The following is a 17161-nucleotide window of genomic DNA, read 5'->3' on the forward strand; positions in this document are numbered from 1 at the left end:
TTTTATTATTATTCTTTAACTAATTGTTTTAAATCCAACTTACATTTCTGTAGAAAATCCGCACGTTTGGGTGTGAAGCGACCGAGCCTCTGACACGACACGAGCCGAAACGAGACAAAAAGCGAAAATGTCCAGAAAAAGGCGCAGAAACGCAGAAAGCCGCTCTCGGTTCCTGATGAGGGCGAAGATACAATATTTATTCCGTGTCTCCTGGGATGCTGCGCTCCGTCTATTGTCCTCCCCATTCCTCAGTGCTGATGCTTAATTTTCAAAACTTCTATATTACCAAGGGACCTACGACATCAGCCGAGAAATACCCTGCAAGTACAAAATCCGTGCGCCAGCCCCGTCCGCGCAGAGGGGAGACGCGCGCGTTCCGCCAGCTTTCCACCGCAACCGAGGGGGGACTTTTCCACCTCTCTCTCTCTCTTTTTGCTGTTTTGGGGGGATTTTAAAGCACTTTTTAAAATTTTGCTACCACTGCTGCTCGATCGGGTCCAGGAAAGGAAAATTATCTTTGGAGAGAAGCACAATGTCAGCGACCTTCCCCGGACTTGTCCACGACGCAGAGGTAGGCTCGCGCATCCCGCCGGCTTATTTTCATAATTTTTATGAATTTGTAGACTTTAATAGATCGTGTTTGGGTTTAAAGTGGGGCGTTTTGCAACTCGCGGATTTGGGTGCAGAAACAAACTGCGCGCGCGGAGCTTTTATTCCCCCTCTGTGCGTGCGGGGAACGAACCGCGGGTTCCGGAGGAGCGTGATTAGAACATTTCAGGGTTCTCTCTGCAGCAGCAGCCGGGCTCGCTAATAAAAATAATAATAATAATAATAATAATAATAATAATAATAATATAGCGCGCCTTTTTAACCGCTGCAGAGTGACAGGCATGCCAAAGGCAGGGAGAGAGAAAAAACCAGCTCCTGTTTAAGCGTGTTCGTTCCCCTCCCAGGCGCGTGCAGATGACATCTCCTTCAGGTGCTTTAAAGTGAGGAGGAGGAAAGAAGCGCTTTGAGTTGTGTGAGTTGTGTTTTTTGGAGTGTTTGGGAGGCAGCGCGGAGAGGAGGCTGATGCTAAATGACACTGCTGTCTCTTCATCCTCAGATACGTCACGACGGCTCCAACAGCTACCGGCTCATGCAGCTCGGCTGTCTGGAGTCGGTGGCCAACTCCTCGGTCGCCTACTCCTCCTCGTCGCCGCTCACCTACCCGGCGCCGGCGGGGACGGAGTTCGCCTCGCCCTACTTCTCGGCCAACCACCAGTACACGCCCCTGCACCACCAGTCCTTCCACTACGAGTTCCAGCACTCCCACCCGGCCGTGGGCCCGGAGGCCTACGGGCTCAACTCGCTGCACTCGGGCCAGTACTACCAGCAGCTCCACCACGGCGAGCCGGCCGACTTCATCAACCTGCACAGCGCGCGCTCGGCCCTCAAGTCCTCGTGCCTGGACGAGCAGCAGCGGCGCGAGCTCGGCTGCCTCGACGCTTACAGGCGCCATGACTTGTCGCTGATGACGTCACACGGCTCTCAAGCCTACGGCGTCGGCATGCACCACCCGGACCAGAGGCTGCTGCCCGCCGCGGGCCTGGGCCTCCCTCCGCCCGGGGCGGACGACCTACAGGTACCGGTGACCTCACACCAAGACCCGACACATTACCGGAACCTTCCACGGCTCTGATTTAGTGCTTCATTTTAATTCTTCCGGGCAACTTTAACGCAGCGGAACGGAAGAGCAGCGCGCCCAGAAGAAAAATGCAACAACAAAACAACAAAAACAACAAAAACAACCCAAAAAATCCTGTCATATTTACAAACCCTCACATTGTAAATATATGTGTATATAAATATCATATGAGCCATTTTTAGTGATTTTGATCTATTTTATTGTTTGGTCAGCTAGTTGCTAACCCAGTGCTAACAGTTTACAAATCACTTATATAATTATATATAATTATATAACTATATTATAATTGTTATAATTTTATAAGTATAGTTTATAATTCAAAATGGCCACCTCAGCTATTAAAAAGAAAGGCCATAACTCAGTGATTTTTAACAAATTGTAAGCTAATTGATTTGTGGCTAGTTAGCTGACAGTACCCCACAGGATGCTAACAGTTTGTTAAGCTCTTTGTTCAAGATTCAAAATGGCCACCAGAGCTAATACAAATTCAGCCAGTTGTTCAAATATTCAGCTAAAGTCTGGTGGCTTTGGCTGCAAACTGCTAAACGCAGCAAATACCACAACCCTCAAAATGTCTTTTAGGACTTTTATTAATATTATTATTATTTTACTCTCCATAACTCTTTAATAATTAAAAAGTTAGGATCAGATATGCTGATAAAATAAATAACCTGTGCCGCACCCCCCAGTATTCCTGCCCTACTGGCCTACTATTATTCCCCCCCACACACACACACACACTCAGACACACACACACTGTTGTAGCAGTCACTCAGCAAATTTCTAATTTTTAGCAGAGAGACATGCACCAGATGTCTGTCTGACATTCACGAGGCCTCCGTTCCACTGTGGGGGTGGGGGGGTCATATGGTTGGATATCATCTTGAGATGTTTTGTTTGTTTGTTTGTTTCCAAAACAAACGTGAGAGCACAACAGACCGAGTAAAGGTCAAGTCCAGGCGGCCTGGCCCGCTTCTAAAGGTTAATTGACTGGCAGTCCTGCCGTCGTGTCACGTGACCCTTATTTAACATAATTCCTTTCGATGTAAAGAAATGGAGGAGAGTAGAAAAGGAGATCTGTCTCCGTGCGTGCGTGTGCGTGTGTGTGTGCTGAGGCAAAGAAAAGCCGCTGCTTGCTCCATTCTCCGGTAAAGGGCGGATTAACGGATCGGGCTTCTGGACACAAAGCCCAGCTCGAGCACCATAAAGCACCGTAGTTTATCCAATTACCGACTTAACGTCAATCAACTTTGTTCCGCGTGCAGCCACATGTGAGCGGGTTTGAATCGGCCGCTGCGGTTAAACACACTTTAACTCGTCGTTAACCACTCGGCTTTAATTCACATCATTAAAGTCTCGTTTTATGAGCTGCACGTGCACTTAATGTTGAACACAAACCAGTTCAGCTGAGATTTAACCACAGCAACTAGTTTTAATTCATTTGAGTGCATGGCAATAACCTGATAAGAATTTACTTTTTATTTATAAACCTTTATTACCTAATTTTTAGTATTTAATTTATTTTAGTTTGTTGGCTAATTTATAATGTAAACCTCTCCAGGTGATATTTTAGTAAAATTAATTACACATTACACAATTATGACATAACTTGTCCTTACATTAATACAATATTTTAGCTTAATTGTTTTAATTATTTTGTTGTTGAGCTGCATTAGTTGTTTTTAAATATGTGATGATTTATTGTTTATTTTGTATAATTGTGAAAATAATTCTGAATTATGACCAACATTTTTATACGCGAGTCATTTATAAGTTTATTTATTAATATTTATCTATATATTTCAAATAATGTGAACTTTTCAATACAATTTATTTCATTTATCTTTTCCCGATGAGAAAAATTCAATTAATTTTGAAGCTTTTTTGGGGCCATGAAAGAAAAAAGAAGCGCCTGTTTGAGCTTTTTATTATTATTTTACGAAAAAGAAAGGAGCGGGTCGTGAACCTGAGCTTGAGCCAGGCGGATGTTTGGACGGAACAGATGCGTCTGTGCACGGTCTCGTGCAGCTCCGTCGCATCTTTGAGCGCGTTAAAGAGATTTTCATGCTGAACAAAAGCAGCTGCCACACCTTTCCCTCGCCACTAAGCTGATTCATGCAGGAGCTTCTGCGTTTTGTATATTGATTTTATAATCACTTTAGCTCTGGAATAAGAAGAAAAGAAACGGAGCAGGAGCTGGTTAAGAATATTCCCTCCCCCCTCCCTCCCCCCTGGTTTATTTTAATCAGGGGCTTCTGTTTGGGTCAGGCCTGGAGGCTCGCACGGGGGATTAAGTGTTTTCTGAATAAAAAAAAGTGCGTGTTCTCTCTTTCTTCTCTCTTGATGACATTCTTGATAGTGCACGAGTCGGATCCAACCATCCTGGCAATAAAAAAAATGTGTCCTTAACAGGCTTCCATACATTCGAGCCTGGTTCCCACAGTGATCCCAACAGGTCGGTGTCTGCAGCACCTTTTGCTCTTTTCTCAGCCCGGATGAGAGTGATCCGTGAACGGCATCCTTTATTCCACCCTACCTTCAATTGTGCTCCGAGCCTGCCAGGAGGTGAAAGCAGTAGTCCCTCGATTATCGCGGGGGTTACGTTCCACACAACCCCCGCTATATGTGAATAACAATATATTTATTTTAGTATTTATATATATTTTAAGGCTTTATAAACCCTTCCCACACACTTGCAATGTTCTAAACTCTTCAACTTACGTAATTTTAACAACATATGTACTGTACACTAATGCAAAATTTTACTCACCATCATTGCAGAACATAAGTTCGGTTCCGGTTCTGCAGACCGACCCTGCAGCGACGAAGCCCACCTCCCCGCCCAGGTTGATGGATAATTGAGCTTCAGGGTTACTCGTGACTTTCCTGTCAGTCAGCTCAATAGATAAATCATTACTTCTGTTTTTTCATTGCAAAACTTTCCCTCCATTTTAGCAGAACGCAGCTGCTGGGAGCACTGTTGGCTTCTGGGTAGTGTAGTTCTTTTGACCTGCATTACAGTATAGGCTTATTGAAAGAAAACTACAAAATGGCAGCACCTGTTTGAAGTTTTAATATTTTTCGTTAACTTTTCATTCCGTACCGTCCCAATCACCTGAGCAATATTAAAGTTGACAATCGTGTGTCGTGTACAATCTTATGTTGAAAAACCGCAAAAGAGCGAGTCCGCGAAAGTCAAACCTCGAAGGGACTACTGTACGTTTTTAACAAAACGGCTTCCTTCCAGCACTAGAAGTTTGAAAGAAGAACTCAAAACCGTGCGTAAAAGGCGCCTTTGTGAAAGCCAAATAAAAGAAGCTGAAGCAGGTTCCAACAAATGTGGCTTAACTTATAAAAGATGAGTTCAAGAGGACACAAAATGACTGAAGGACTCCGCTCTTGTTGAACACGTCCACATTTATGTTGCAAACTACTTCCAGTTGGTTTCAGCGAGCAGATATCACCAAACTGGATTGAACACCTGGATGTTGAACATGAAGTCTGCTCCGTTTGATGTTTATTTAACAGTAAAAACATCTGTAGCTCCTCCTGACAGGTGCGTCTCTCCGCAGGGCTCGGTGGAGGCGCAGTGTGGGCTCGTCCTGAACGGCCAGGGGGGAGTCATCCGGAGAGGTAAGCCCCCCCACCCCATTTTACTCCTCTGTCTCATGCACGTGGCTCGACACGACAAGACAAACAGGCGGAGCAGCCTCCTCTTGTCTGCTGTCAACATGTTACACCGAGCCCGTTTCCTACACGCTCCCCGCCTCCACTGTCACTCAGCAGCTCCACGCAGCTCAAACGTGAATTAAATCAACATGTTGGTTGAGCTGAACGCATGGGAAAAGTAATAAAATGATATTTTTGCTGCTATTAAACAAACAGCTCGTCTTATTGTGATTAGAGCAAAAACTTTTTTAATTGTATGTTTAAATCTTTGTATTTCCTCCTGTTAAAAACAATCGGGTATTTAATTCTAAATAAGAAAACAAATTAATTATTTAAAATATTAAATGCTTTAATTTAGAACTCATCATTTGCTTGCGTGTTCTTTAAAACCACAACATCATTTTTAAGTTGTCTTTAAATTAATACTTGTCGCAAACTACTAAATTAAACCGAAAACAGTTTATTGAACTTCGTCAAACTGGTAATTTATTGATAATGAAATGTGGGCATGCACTCAACGTAAACATATTAGTAAACTCTACTGAACAAACGAGTATAAATACATGTCAGTATTTTAATATTGATGTGACTGTTCCATTCCAAACTGCGCCATTTGTTTGCAGAACTTAGCCGTTATGATGCACAAATAAATGACACAATATAAGAACAAGTGCCTTATTTATTGATATTTATACATAACCAAACTAAATATATTTTAATTATATTAGCAGGCACTTTGTTTGTCCATGGTGTTTCTGTGAGCTCATTATTCGCTGTGATTTGTTCTGTTTTCTCTGGGCTTGATGAAGACTTGTGAAGATGACTCTGCAGGTGAAACAGATGTGCGGGGCCAGACTATTTCCTGATGAGTGCGTTGCAACAAGCTGCGGATCTGCTCTCTTTGCGCCTTCAAAGACTCTTTTTTTTGTGTGTGTAATTTTGCACAGAGAGAGAGGAAGGCTGCGTCTCGGGTTGAATTTTTCATCAGCTCCTCGCCGAGGTGTTTGGGAGGAGGAGGAGGAGGAGGAAGATTGACGCGGGAATCCCTTCCCCATCACTTTGGGTTAATGGTGCGCCGTATTTGGCCCTGAGCTCAGCCGCTGCAACCATCACAACCAATAATCTTTGCTTTACCTCGCGCTCGCGTATCGATAGCTTCTCTCGCCCCGGGCGCACGCTTTGATATGCTAATGCCGCGCGAGGCCCCCGGATTCAGCCGAGATCATATTAATGTTGTTCTTTCTGACTGGCGCCATGAATATTCACAGAAGCTTTTTTCAAAAGAGAATCACTCAAGAAATGCGGATCCTACTTAGGAGTCGTCGTCTGTGTTTTTAATCACCCCCACTCTCCAGTTTCTTTTATTTTTATTTTTAAAGCTCCAGCTGCAAAGATCAAGCTGATCCGTCTGGCGCGCGCCCCCGCTCCTCGCGTCAGCGCGTCGGCGGGCTTTATTTGGAGCTCTAAACACGGTTGTTGAAATATGAGGAGAATGGCATTTGGCCCTTGTCTCTTTTTCTTTAATTTTCGTGGCAAACTCGTGAAAAGAGGCGCTTGATTCCGCGTGTGATCCCGCGCGCCGCCCGCGCGGCAGCCCGAGGCTACTCCGCCGCTTAAATACCGCGATCGCCTCTGGGCGCGCGCTCTCCACTCACTGCACTACCGGCAATAGCCCTTTTCGATTGCCCTTGGCAACATAAAATACAAACTACTTTGAATCAAAACAGTTTTTTAGGAGAATTAAAACGACGCGAAACCTGCGGCTTTTCCGCGAGCCCCCCCCCCCCCCCAGTCAGAGCCTGACAGCTTCGTGTCACGCGTGGACGCACGCACAGCACATTTCTGACAGCTCTCCTGGACAGGTCGGTACAAAGAGGCTGCAGTTCGAGTCCAGCTGTTTGCAGCTGCGGGGCTCGAGGCGCTGTCCGCGGTGCTGAACCCGGATGACGTGTAACTGCCTTCCTGGACACAAATGAGGGACTCCAGCACCTTTCTGCTGACCGTGAGGAACATCTCCTCTGAGGGACTCCAGCACCTTTCTGCTGACCGTGAGGAACATCTCCTCTGAGGGACTCCAGCACCTTTCTGCTGACCGTGAGGAACATCTCCTCTGAGGGGCTACAGCTGCTTTTATACACGTTGGTGCTGGAGCAAGATTAGCCTGCAGCGTGTCCTGTTCGGCCTAAATGACATCTTTTTTTTCGTCGTCTTCTTTATTTCATCTTATCCAGGGCGACACACCCTGCTGTTAGGTTTGATAATGAAGCAGATAAATAATAGAATATAGCCTGCAGTCCATCAGACACACACAAAAACCTTGCTTTTCAGCTCGTTCCACTGAAAGTTTAATCATAAAAACAGTCTACTCAGAAGAGTCAATATATATTTATATGAATAAATGTATCTCAGGAGCCGCCGATAACACAGATTCAGGTGTAATTAATGGCGAGGAACAGCCTTCACCATCATTTATTCACGCATCCAGAAGCTTCAGGTGAAATCTGAGTTGTTGTTTTTTTAAAGAATCTTTTGTTTCCCTGCAGGACAGATCCTATGAACATAAATATAGAAAGAACTGCATGTAATGTTTGGGTCGTGAAGGAAATCGAGCTGAGAGGATCATCAGGCCTGTATGGTCTGAGTGCGTATGATAATCCCACAGGGATTAATTTTAGTTTATAGTTTAATCTTTATATATGAAGTTTACTGGAGAAATAAACCAGATGTTCTGCCTTCAGGGGGATAGTGATGCAGCATTCTTTTGTTCATTCACTTTCCACAAAAAGGGCTTGTGATTAAACATAAACGCTAAAAATAATGAGTTTCCAATGTATTGGTGTTTTCATGGCATAAAAAAATACAGTAAGTAAAAGTGACTAAAATCTCTCCAAAGGAAGTGACGGGAATGACTCGGTTGCATTTTCCAGTTTTTCTAAAATAAAGATTGAAGGATAAACTCGGAGCGAACCTGCAGAAATTCATTCTTGTGCCTCTAAAATACATTTTCAAAGAGTCTCAGACGAACGTTTGAACATTTTTTGTTTTTCTTTTCCTCAACAAATAGGTTACTGATTATTACGGCGCTTCTCGAACATGACGCCAGGACCCCACGGTGGGTCGAGACTCGAGAAGCGCCCAGTTTGGGGTCTTGAGACGAAACAAGCTCAAATTTAAAAACGGCTAAAAATGTGTGTTTAGCCACGGTTGGAGGTTAGTTTAGAAATAAAGTGATAAAAGCTACATGTTTCTAATGTGTCAACTAAAATCTGCCAACGTTGCCAGTTTCTGTTGCTGTTATTTTGTGGTAAAAGTTGCTTCTTTATTCAACCCCCCCCCCCCCCCCATGCTCTATGCTCAAACTGATATCAGTTCATTTTAGTTTAGACTATTTCATGTTTAAACTGAGGAAATTGCATTTTCTGCGAAAATGCAGCGTGAATACTTATTGCTGAAAAACTTATTCAGAAACAGCTGAAATTAACAAAAACAACATGCTGAATTGTAGCTTAAATGGAAGAACAAGACTAAATTAGAAGCAGAAAGCAGAAAGAACACATATTGGATGAATCAGGTTTAAATTAGCAGAAAATAGCACAAAAGTTAGGAAATTAGCAAAAAAAAAGCCAAAATAAAAAAAAAATAGTTGAAAATTTGCAAAAAAAATTAGCTGAAAAGGCATAAAGAAGCTTCAGCTAGTGGACGTGGAAATAGAAAGAGCCGAAATGCGCTCCAAAAAAGTTGGAATTAGCTGAAAGGGCTAAAATTAGCAGCTAAATCATAGCTGAAATATCAGCTACAGCCAGTGGCGTAATCTACATTTTTGTAGTATACTGGGCTTAGAAACCAAAGTACACCGGTTAGTACAATGTAATTGTAATTTTATTTTAATTTAGCCATAAAACAGCTGAAAGGAGCATAATAAGCTTAAATTGTCATCAAGAATTGAATTAGACTGAAAGTAGAAAAAAATTACCATGAAAATTTTTGAATTTATCTGAAAAAAGCTGGAATTAGCTAAAAAAAATTAAAAAAAAAAGCTAAAAAAGTAGCTGAAAAGTTAGAACAAGTTTAAATTAGCACAAGAAAGCAGAAAGAACATGTTTGCCCAGTTAGGCTGAAAGAATCAGAAATGAGCACAAAAAAGTGGAAATTATCTGAAAAAAGATTAAATTAGCAACAAAACAGCTGAAAAGTAGCTGAAAAGGCAGAAGAAAGCTTAAACTAGAAGAAGGAAGTGAAGAGAGCTCAATTTAGCTAAATTAGTTTGAAAAAGTAGAACTGAGTACAACAAATGTGGAATTAGCTGAAAAAGCTCAAAATTAGCATAAAACAGCTAAATAGTAGCTGAAATAGCAGAAGAAGCTGAACCTTGCAGGAATAAGCTGAAATTAGCAGAAAGAATTTAGAAGAAGCAGAAAAAAATGTAGTTAACAGAAAGTATCTGAAAGGAGGACAAAATAGCTGAAAAACAGCTGAATTTAGCTGAAAGTAGCTGAAAAAAGTTTAAATTTGCACAATGAAGCTGAAAGAAGCTGAAGCGGAACAAAATGTGAAAGGAGCAGTAAAAGGTTGTAAACAGATCTGACGATATGAAGGATGAGCTTAATTTATTTTCTATGAGGGAAAAAAGTGACAGAAAAGGCTAAATATTTCAAAAAGCTAAAGTTGCACCAGTACCAAAAGTCACAGCAAGAGCTGAACGTTTTGATTTGTTGAAATAGATTGAAAAGTGCGGGACGAGAACGATGCTGAATAATATACGGAAAATAAATGGATCCCAATAGTGAGAATGCTTCACAAGAGTTCTTTTCACGCTGCAAGAGTTCTTTTCACGCTGCAAGAGTTCTTTTCACGCTGCAAGAGTTCTTTTCACGCTGCAAGAGTTCTTTTCACGCTGCAAGAGTTCTTTTCACGCTGCATGTTTTTATGAGATCTCTCTGATCGTTTGTGTTCCAGTCTGTAGAAAAATCTTTTTTTTTTATCACTTCCTTGAACCTTGCAGAGTGATACTGTTGTTCACGCTGATCCTGGCGTCTGTTTGCAGGCGGGACGTGCGTCGTGAACCCCACGGACCTGTTCTGCTCGGTACCGGGTCGCCTCTCGCTGCTCAGCTCCACCTCCAAATATAAAGTCACCATCGCCGAGGTGAAAAGAAGACTGTCCCCTCCAGAGTGCCTCAACGCCTCGCTACTGGGCGGCATACTGCGCAGGTCAGTGCAAACACCTGAGGAGTCATCACCTTCTTTAAATATATTTATTGATCAACAAATAAACTTTGTGAAGTTTTACATTTTTCACATGCTGTTGCAACATCACGATCTTACACGCTTTCATTTCATCTTTGGAAGATGCAGTTCAAAGGATATGCTTTACTGTTTAGGTTGAATATAATTAATTAAATGGTAAATCCGTTGGAGAGCAGCTTAATGAATTTGAATCAAAATGTTTAACATATGGGGGAAATCTTGAGTGGTTTTCACAGCAGCAAGGTTATAAAAATTAAAGTGTCTGGAACCATAAAAGTTCCTCAGGGGGATCGGCTGAAGAGCAAAAACTTCAAATTCAACAAACTCTCAACACAAAAAGCAGCGCTGAGAATGTCTAAATATATTTTCATCCTCTCACAACGAGCAGTAACATACAAGCAAGAAGAAGGATGCGACTGAGGAGAACCTTTGGTGGTGAACACGTAGTTTAGGTTTAAATCTGGCTGCTGAGCTTTAGAAAGCGCTGCCCAAATCTTTCCAGTCCTCAGATGAAAACACGATGTAAGACTATTGTAGGCGCGAGAAGGCCCACGCTGCACGCGCCGCCGTGCCCAGGGAGCCGGAGGGAAACGAGACCGGGCCAAAGCATGCCAGGATCAGAGGAAGCAGAGGAAAGCAAGAGTTGCCAGCTCTGTATTATTGATGAGCTGGAGAGAAAGGGAGGAGAGGGGGGAGGATGAGGAGAGAGAACATGGCTGCCATCCACACAGAGCAGGCTTTGACAGAGAAGACAAAAAGGGACAAATGGAGGCTTCAGTTCGTAGGTGGAGAAAAACAAATCAGCAGACATGATTATTAAAGATAAAATCACTTTGTGTTGTTTTTTTGTTTGTTTTTTAAAGTCAGAGTGAGCAACAAGCTGCGCTGAAGGGACGCCAGAAAGAACATGAAAGTTTTAAGACAGAAAATAGAAACATAAAAGATTAGAAAATGAGGATTGTTGTTTTTTTTTTAAAACACCTTGAACCAGGGGCGATTCTAGAGTCTGAACTTTAGGGGTACTCAGCCCCCAGTGCTGACAATGGCTCTTGGCTTGACAAACTGGCGGAGTGGTCTGGGAGTCCTCCCCAAGAAGACTTTGAAATAAGTAGATGCCATTTCCTGTATTCTGGTGTATTTTAACAGGTTTTCAAACATTTAAGTAAACAATTAATTCAATAACTATTTTGGAGAGCATAGCACAAGAAGTAGCGCTAAGCTAGCAGCGCACAGTACAGACGCGCTAGTTAAGATGCTACAGACGACGCGCTCCGCTTTACGTTACACAACCTAATAAACACTTTGTAGAAAATCAGTTCAGCGTTAACTGATCATAACAAACAAAGACTAAACTTGTGCCAGGGGTTCCCAAACTCTTCCATGCCATGGCCCCCCCAAACAGCATTAGCTTCTGGCTGAGGCCCCCCTCGCAAACTCACAAACAATGCTACAAAATATGTAAAGAAACATAAAATTTTAGAATGTTTTAACTTTTATTCACTATATTTAATTAATTACAGCTGCCGAACATAAAAATGTTATTAACTAACATGTTTTAAATACTGTATTATATCCCCACAGAAAAAAAAAAACAAGTTTTCAACAAACTGTTGACCAGAAGAACAAATCAAAATAAATCTAACCTCTCTCTCAAGCTATTTTTTAATTTTGCTTTATTTATTTATTTTAAATCGTCTTCTCTCCAGCTTTCTGGGGGCCCCTGGCGGCCCCCACATTGAAAATTCTGACTTATGCAACCAGAAGTTGCTACATTTAAAACACACAAAACAAAGCACAGCTAGCTTTAAGCATTAACCTTTAAATTAACCATTACGATGTACTTATTAAAAAAAGCAATTGAAATGCAAAACCCTGACAATGTTATTGGAGAAAAAGGGGCTGCAGCTCTGCAGGTAAGGGGCGTTTCACTTCGGGACAAATCGAGATCGCCGATTGGTCAGTTGCTGACGAGCCTGCTGGATTGATTGACAGGCGGCATCGAGGATCCGACTCGTGCAAAACAATCAGATTTTACTGGCATCCTTTAAGACCGTCATCATTTATTCCAAATTAATTCAATATTTTGGTGAATTTAAGGTTTGAGAACTGAGTTTAATTACAAAACCCTAATGGTTTCTTAATTTTTCAGGGGTGCTGAGTTAAAATTTAGGGGTTTAGAGAAAAGAGGCTTCTTCTAAGAATAAAAAATATTTACTTTGATCACCTGCTATAACAATATGCTCAGTTTTATGAAACATTGGAAGAAGATAAGCTCAAAGGACGTGTTGCTGATGACTCTCAGCAACTACCACAGCACAGAACTCAATATCTCTAACGTCGTTAATCATTTATAGAGGCACGTCCACTGATTAACTGTCCTGTAGATCATGAGATATTTTGCTAACATCCATCCATCCATTTTCTTTACCCTTTTATTCCATTTTGGGTCACGGGGGTCGCTGGCGCCCATGTCCAGCAATCACTGTGCGAGAGGCGGGGTACACCCTGGACGGGTCGCAAGTCCATCGCAGGGCCACATAGAGACAAACGAGACAAACAACCATTCACTCTCTCACTCACACCTAGGGACAATTTAGAGTTACCAATCAGCCTAACATGCATGTTTTTGGACTGTGGGAGGAAACCGGAGTACCCGGAGAAAACCCACGCATGCACGGAGAGAACATGCAAACTCCACCCAGAAAGGCCCCTGGACCGGGGTTTGAACCAGGGACCTGCTCGCTGAGAGGCAGCAGCTCTACCAGTTGCGCCACCGTGCTGCCATTTGGTAACAGATAGAGTTAAATACGAACTGTAAGAAGAAAGAGCTTGAGCAAAAAGTGCTCAGTTTATGTTTTTAGGATCAGTCTCAGCTACTGCCACACCAGAGTTTAGGTTATCTGTAGAACGGAGAGCTTTGGATACTTTTGTGTTTCTTTAAGGTTAGCTGCAGTGGCCATCTTGAATTGGTTTGACTTTGCCTGTTAATCCAACGATTACTTTTTGTCGGTCTCAAAATCTGTCAAGTGGTTCATGAGATTGTGTTGGTGACACAAACACACACAGACACAGGAAAACACACGAACACCTTCTCCTCTGGCGGTGGGTGAGTCTCAGGCGCCACATATAACTAGTCTCCTAAATGTTTTGGTTTAACTTCACCTACAGTCGGTCCTTGTTGGGTTAAACATGTCAGACTGAGTTGTTTCCATGGCGTGTTGCAGAGCGAAGTCCAAGAACGGCGGCCGGTGTCTTCGTGAGAAGTTGGACCGCCTGGGCCTGAACCTGCCAGCAGGACGGAGGAAAGCGGCCAACGTCACCCTGCTCACCTCCCTGGTGGAAGGTAGCGCCGAGTCACGTGGCTCTCTCGTTTTGACCCTCTGCAGCTCGTCTCACCTGCCTCCCTCTGTGTCTCCTGGGTTTTTGCAGGTGAGGCGCTCCACCTGGCGAGGGACTTTGGCTACACCTGTGAGACCGAGTTTCCCAGTAAAGCGGTGGGGGAGCATTTGGCGAGGCAGCACAGCGAGCCCAAAGAAACAAGTGCCCGCAAGAAGATGGTTCTGGCTACAAAGTGAGGAAGCAAATGCAGTCACCTTAAAAAAAATAATAATAATTTTGCAACTAAAAGGTTTTATTCTGAAACTCTCCTGGTTCTGTTTATTGGTAGATGATGTCTTTAGTTTGCGTGAAAAATAAACTTCTGTTCCAATATGGTTGTAAACGATGAGGACAGGAGGGTGTGTGTGCGTGTGTGCGTGTGTGTTGGGGCGACTACATTTGTGCTGGTTCTGTTGGAGACAGATGGTCAACCCTCAGTCCCTCCCTCCTTCTGTCTTGTCAGGCAAATCTGTAAGGAGTTCCAGGACTTGCTGAGCCAAGATCGTTCTCCTCTGGGCTCCTCCAGACCGACCCCCATCCTGGACCTGGACATCCAGAGACACCTCACACATTTCAGGTAGCCATGAACGAGACAATCATGGAAATCAGCAAAGGGAAACATTTTTATTAGTAGTATTATTATTGCAGCTGACATGTTGCCCAGTTTTGAAAGCCGCAGCTGTGACGTTTGATATCTGGCACACACACAAAAAATAAAAATAAAAGCAGCAGCAGAAATGTCCCTTTCATATCTGCAGGATGTAGAAAATGTCACCAACCGAGGGTTGAGTTGTGTGATAAAATGAAGACATGAGTGCAGGAAGAGCTTAAACGTGACCAGACAAGCAGATATTTAGGTTTGGATGCTTCAGTTCTTTCCTGTTGATATAATCCAGAGCACTATAAAGTCCAAATTCAGTTAAAACAGATCCAGATTCAGTTCTATAATTCACTACCTTTATAAGACAATAGAAGTAGATTATAAAACACAGATTGGTAACGGTTATGTATTTAACTAAAGCAGCGAGGATGATCCAACTTAGCTCAGTCTCCCGTCCCGAGCAGTGACGGTCGTAAAGAAACAACTATTTTTTATGAGAAATAAAGCTAGAGCAGAACTGGGCTCAGGATGGGCAGACGTCTGTTTCAGCTGGTCAGGGTTTGAGAGGACGGGAGAGCCACAAATAAAAAATAAAAAACGGATGAGGTGAGGTTTCTATGGAAAGAAAAATACATTAAAACTGATTCATGACAACAATGACTGCAACAAACATGGAGAATAGAAAGAAGAAAGACGGCAGCAGAGTGAAGAGGAGTGGCCAGTTTCTCAGTCTAAGCCTATAGCAGCAGAACTATGGGATAGCTCAGGAAACCCAACACCAACTATAGGATTTATTACAAAGTCTTAAGTCAAGCTGCAAAAGACAAAAGACTCACGAACAGAAACTGATGCTTGACACCTGGAAACTCTGTCTCCCATTTTACAAACTCTAGGAACCACAAGTAAACCTACAGGGAGCAAAGTGCTCTATTAGGAAACAATGGATCAATAAGGTCTTTAATATAAGATGGAGTTTGGTTGTTAAGAGCTCTGAATGTTTGAAGGAGGATTTAAACTTTGTTCTGATTTAGTCCTGAAGGCTGTTTGTCCTTTTGTTCTTACCTGGTACCTTCTAAGTGGTTGTTAGAGGCTTTATTTAAACATCATAAATAAAACTGACGTGCTTTTACTGCAGGACGTTAATAATCCTATAGAATTTTTGAAGACTCATCCAACTGTTGGGCTCAGAAAGAAGCGATTTAATGACCTGTTTTGTTACAATAACAATGATATTTTACTTGGAGTATAGTAGTACCTCGTTTATCGCGGGGGTTTGGGACCACGATAAGTGAAAAACTGCGAAGTAGGGATAGTAATACAAATAGTAGTAGTAAGTAGTAAATTATTTTAGTATAAAGTTTGTGTATATATATATTAATTGGTGTATATATATATATATATATATATATATATATATATATATATATATATGTATGTATGTATAAGGCTTTATAAGCCCTGCCCACGCTCTTGCAATATTCTAAACAATGTTTCCAAACCACCTGCCAGCAGTCATCATCTGCTCCCAATCTCCCTCCTTCCATCCATCCATCCATTTTCTTCCGCTTATCCGGGGTCGGGTCGCGGGGGTAGCAGCCTAAGTAGGGAGGCCCAGACTTCCCTCTCCACAGCCACTTGGGCCAGCTCTTCCGGGGGAATCCCGAGGCGTTCCCAGGCCAGCCGAGAAACATAAATAGTCCCTCCAGCGTGTCCTGGGTCTTCCTCTGGGCCTCCTTCCGGTGGGACGTGTCCGGAACACCTCACCAGGGAGGCGTCCAGAAGGCATCCTAAACAGATGCCCAAGCCACCTCAACTGGCTCCTCTCAACGTGGAGAAGCAGCGGCTCTACTCCGAGTCCCTCCCGCATGATCGAGCTTCTCACCCTGTCTCTAAGGGAGAGCCCAGACACCCTGCGGAGAAAACTCATTTCGGCCGCTTGTATCCGAAATCTTATTCTTTCGGTCACAACCCAAAGCTCGTGACCATAGATGAGGGTGGGAACGTAGATCGATCGGTAAATTGAGAGCTTCGCCTTTTGACTCAGCTCCCTCTTCACCACGACAGACCGGTACAGCGCCCACTTCACTGCAGACGCTGCACCTATCCGCCTATCGATCTCACGTTCCATTTTTCCCTCATTCGTGAACAAGACCCCAAGATACTTGAACTCCTCCACTTGGGGTATCTCCCTCCTTCTGTGTAAATAATAATTTTAAATACTGTAATATTTTAATTAAACAATCCATGCTGCGTGAATTGTTTATTTAAAATATTACAGTATTTAAATTTAAATTGTAGAGAAGAGAAGCGCAACAGGACATCACTTCACGGAGCAGAAATGTACTTCTTGATCAATTACACTGTAACAACTGAACATAAAAGTTCTAAAATAATTAAACATAACTATTAACACTTTTATATTTTGTGATTACGACGATTTTATGACGTGACATATTTTGAATTTTAAGTTGGAAGACCAAAGTCGATCGGTGCAGCTGGACAGCAAAGGGTTAACCCTTCATGAAGCTGCTTCAGCAGGAATGTGGGCGTGGCAGAGAGCTGCAGGAGCAGGAATGTGGG

General features: G+C 42.9%; 1 protein-coding gene across 1 annotated transcript in view; it reads left to right on the top strand.

Annotated features, from left to right (window-relative positions):
* The first annotated feature begins 504 nt into the window (after positions 1-504).
* Positions 505-17161, top strand: part of tfap2d (transcription factor AP-2 delta (activating enhancer binding protein 2 delta)) — a 17426-nt gene continuing 769 nt past the window's right edge. The window contains exons 1-7 of the mRNA XM_037685613.1: positions 505-571; positions 1106-1624; positions 5260-5320; positions 10401-10566; positions 13827-13945; positions 14032-14173; positions 14444-14557. Of these exons, the coding sequence (XP_037541541.1) occupies positions 533-571; positions 1106-1624; positions 5260-5320; positions 10401-10566; positions 13827-13945; positions 14032-14173; positions 14444-14557 (1160 nt within the window). The 5' untranslated portion in view covers positions 505-532. The remainder of the gene's footprint in view (positions 572-1105; positions 1625-5259; positions 5321-10400; positions 10567-13826; positions 13946-14031; positions 14174-14443; positions 14558-17161) is intronic.

This window comes from Nematolebias whitei, chromosome 12 (genome assembly GCF_014905685.2).
Source record: "Nematolebias whitei isolate Nwh7 chromosome 12, NemWhi1, whole genome shotgun sequence".
NCBI lineage: Eukaryota > Metazoa > Chordata > Actinopteri > Cyprinodontiformes > Rivulidae > Nematolebias > Nematolebias whitei.